The sequence below is a fragment of the Antrostomus carolinensis genome, unplaced genomic scaffold (assembly GCF_000700745.2).
Source record: "Antrostomus carolinensis isolate BGI_N321 unplaced genomic scaffold, ASM70074v2 scaffold28317, whole genome shotgun sequence".
Lineage (NCBI taxonomy): Eukaryota > Metazoa > Chordata > Aves > Caprimulgiformes > Caprimulgidae > Antrostomus > Antrostomus carolinensis.
This window is the reverse complement of record NW_010327057.1, coordinates 46793-48871: the sequence shown is the minus strand read 5'-3', so window position 1 is coordinate 48871 and position 2079 is coordinate 46793. Positions and strand designations below refer to the sequence as shown.

General features: G+C 55.4%; 1 protein-coding gene across 1 annotated transcript in view; it reads right to left on the bottom strand.

Moving 5' to 3' along the window:
* Positions 1-620: 620 nt before the first annotated feature.
* Positions 621-2079, bottom strand: part of NXN (nucleoredoxin) — a gene marked incomplete at both ends in the record, with an annotated part of 11408 nt that continues 9949 nt past the window's right edge. The window contains one exon of the mRNA XM_010171797.1: positions 621-745. Coding sequence (XP_010170099.1) covers positions 621-745 — 125 coding nt within the window. The remainder of the gene's footprint in view (positions 746-2079) is intronic.

Below are 2079 nucleotides of genomic sequence, written 5' to 3'. Positions count from 1 at the left end.
TCACCCACACAACACAGAAACAGGCCCAGCCTGCAGGATCAGGGCTGCCTCCCGCAGGGAACCTTTAGAGAAGAGGCTGGAGCACCAGTCCCTGCCCTCCTCCTTCTCTCCCAGGGTGGGAAGAAAGGCAGCAGCACTCGACAGAGGAGGGCAGAGCTGCCTGGGCCAGGCTGAAACCCAAACCCCAGCTCCTCTCCCCCTGCCCAGCCACGTTTCCTGCCCACACAGCCTTGGGGTTTGAGGGGAGAGCAGGCAGCGCAGCGTGGGGCTGGCAGCCCCAGCATGGCAGGTACCCGTCCCCCCTGACCCCCCCCGTTCTTTTTTTCCTGCCTCCCCCAGTCCCTCTCTGCCCATTCCCAGCAGCTCCCTCGCCTACCACAAGGCTTTTCCACTTCGGAGCGAACACAGCTGGGACCCCTTTGCCAGAAGTAACATCCAGCAATGAGTGCAGGGGACAGAGCCAGGACTCAGTCTGGCTTTGCACTGCGCTCCCCGACCACCTGCAGTAGCTCCGTCCCTCAGTTTACCCACCTGAAAGGCAGTGACAGCGCTACCCAACCGAGCTCAGCCTTCGTACAAAGACACAGCAGGATGCAGCCCTGCGCTCTCCTCCCGCTTACCTCGCCTGCCACGAAGAAGAGCAACGGTGCCTCCTCCTCTTTGGCTTTGTACTTGGCGATAATTTTTTCAGCTATAGGCTGAATCAGTTGTTTCGCTGCCTCTGACTCTCCGTCATCCTCTGAATCTGCAGGTCACACAGAGGTGGGGAGAAACAAAAGAGGCAAAGCAAAAAGGAGGTTAGGATCAAACGGATGCAAACTGGCCGCGTGCAGGCAGCTCTATCCCAAAGCAGAGGAAACCGGAGCCTGGATGCGCAGCACAAACTTCAAAGCCATGAGGCTCTGCAGCAATTAGGGAGCAGCTGAAATGCCCTTTTCATGTGAGACAGGGAAACACGTAACAGAAGAGCAGCTCCTGCTCCCCAAATACTTCAGCGCTCACCCCCTGGTGCTGCTGCTGAAGCTCAGGGACAAACAGGCATTAAAAAAGCCACTTTGCAGTTTGAGAAGCGTCGGGAGGTTTTGAAGACCAAACGAACACGCTGATCTGAAGCTGCCTGCCACCTCTACCCACCACCCACCATCCTTCCGCCTCGGGACAGCTGCTCAGCAGCTTTTCTGCTTGAGTCTCGGCAGCAGCAGCACTGTGAAGGTGGCTTTGATTTGACAGAGGTAGAGTAGAAAGAGATGGCAACATCAATCAAACACCAGCGACCGCTGAAGTTCAAATACTGAGCTGGAAAGAGGAGAGACTGCATCCTTGAGCAGCATCAAGATGAAATGATTTCAATTCGGAGACAACTTTTAGCATTAAAAAAAATAATAAATAAAAGGCAGAAGGGAGGCCCCGTGTCTCTTGGTCACATGCAGCTCACGCAGCTCTCGTGGTCCCCGATGTAACCACCCAACATGACTGGTCCAAAGCACCCCAAGTACTCTCTGCCTTTGCTCCACACTTCCCTGCCTTCCTCTCTGGTTTCTCCCAGCAAAGGAGGGGATTCCAGAGAAGCTGCACACTGCATTTTGGGGTCTGTCCTGTGTGCATGATAGTGATAAATACACAGAGTTGTGGGGTGTCTGCAGGGATTGATTTTTCTACAAACAACGGCTGCTGGCGGCGCTCCAGGCAGCCCTGCACACTCTGGCTAACCTCGCCCTAACCTCTCGGGGGACGGATGTAGATCGGTCAGGATTTATTCACAACCAGCTCTTCCTAAGCCTGCCTTCTCCTGGGGGTGTTGCTGCCTGCACAGTGCAGGCACCAGTTTGCTGGTGGGGTCTCCCAGTAGGACACAGGCTGGTCAGAAGTCCCCATCCCCCTTCATCTTTGCCCCAGCACATCGCTGGCAGATTTCACCCAGGCCAGGCAGCCCCTCAAGCGCCGAGCAAGAACCCCAGCTGCCAGCAGGAGAGTGCTCTCCTGACAAGCTGTTTGCAACAAGGTGATAGAAAAACTTTGCTCAGAGTAAGATAAAAATAACTCTTTCCAGAGGCCTGAAGCGCCGGCCCCAATCAATCA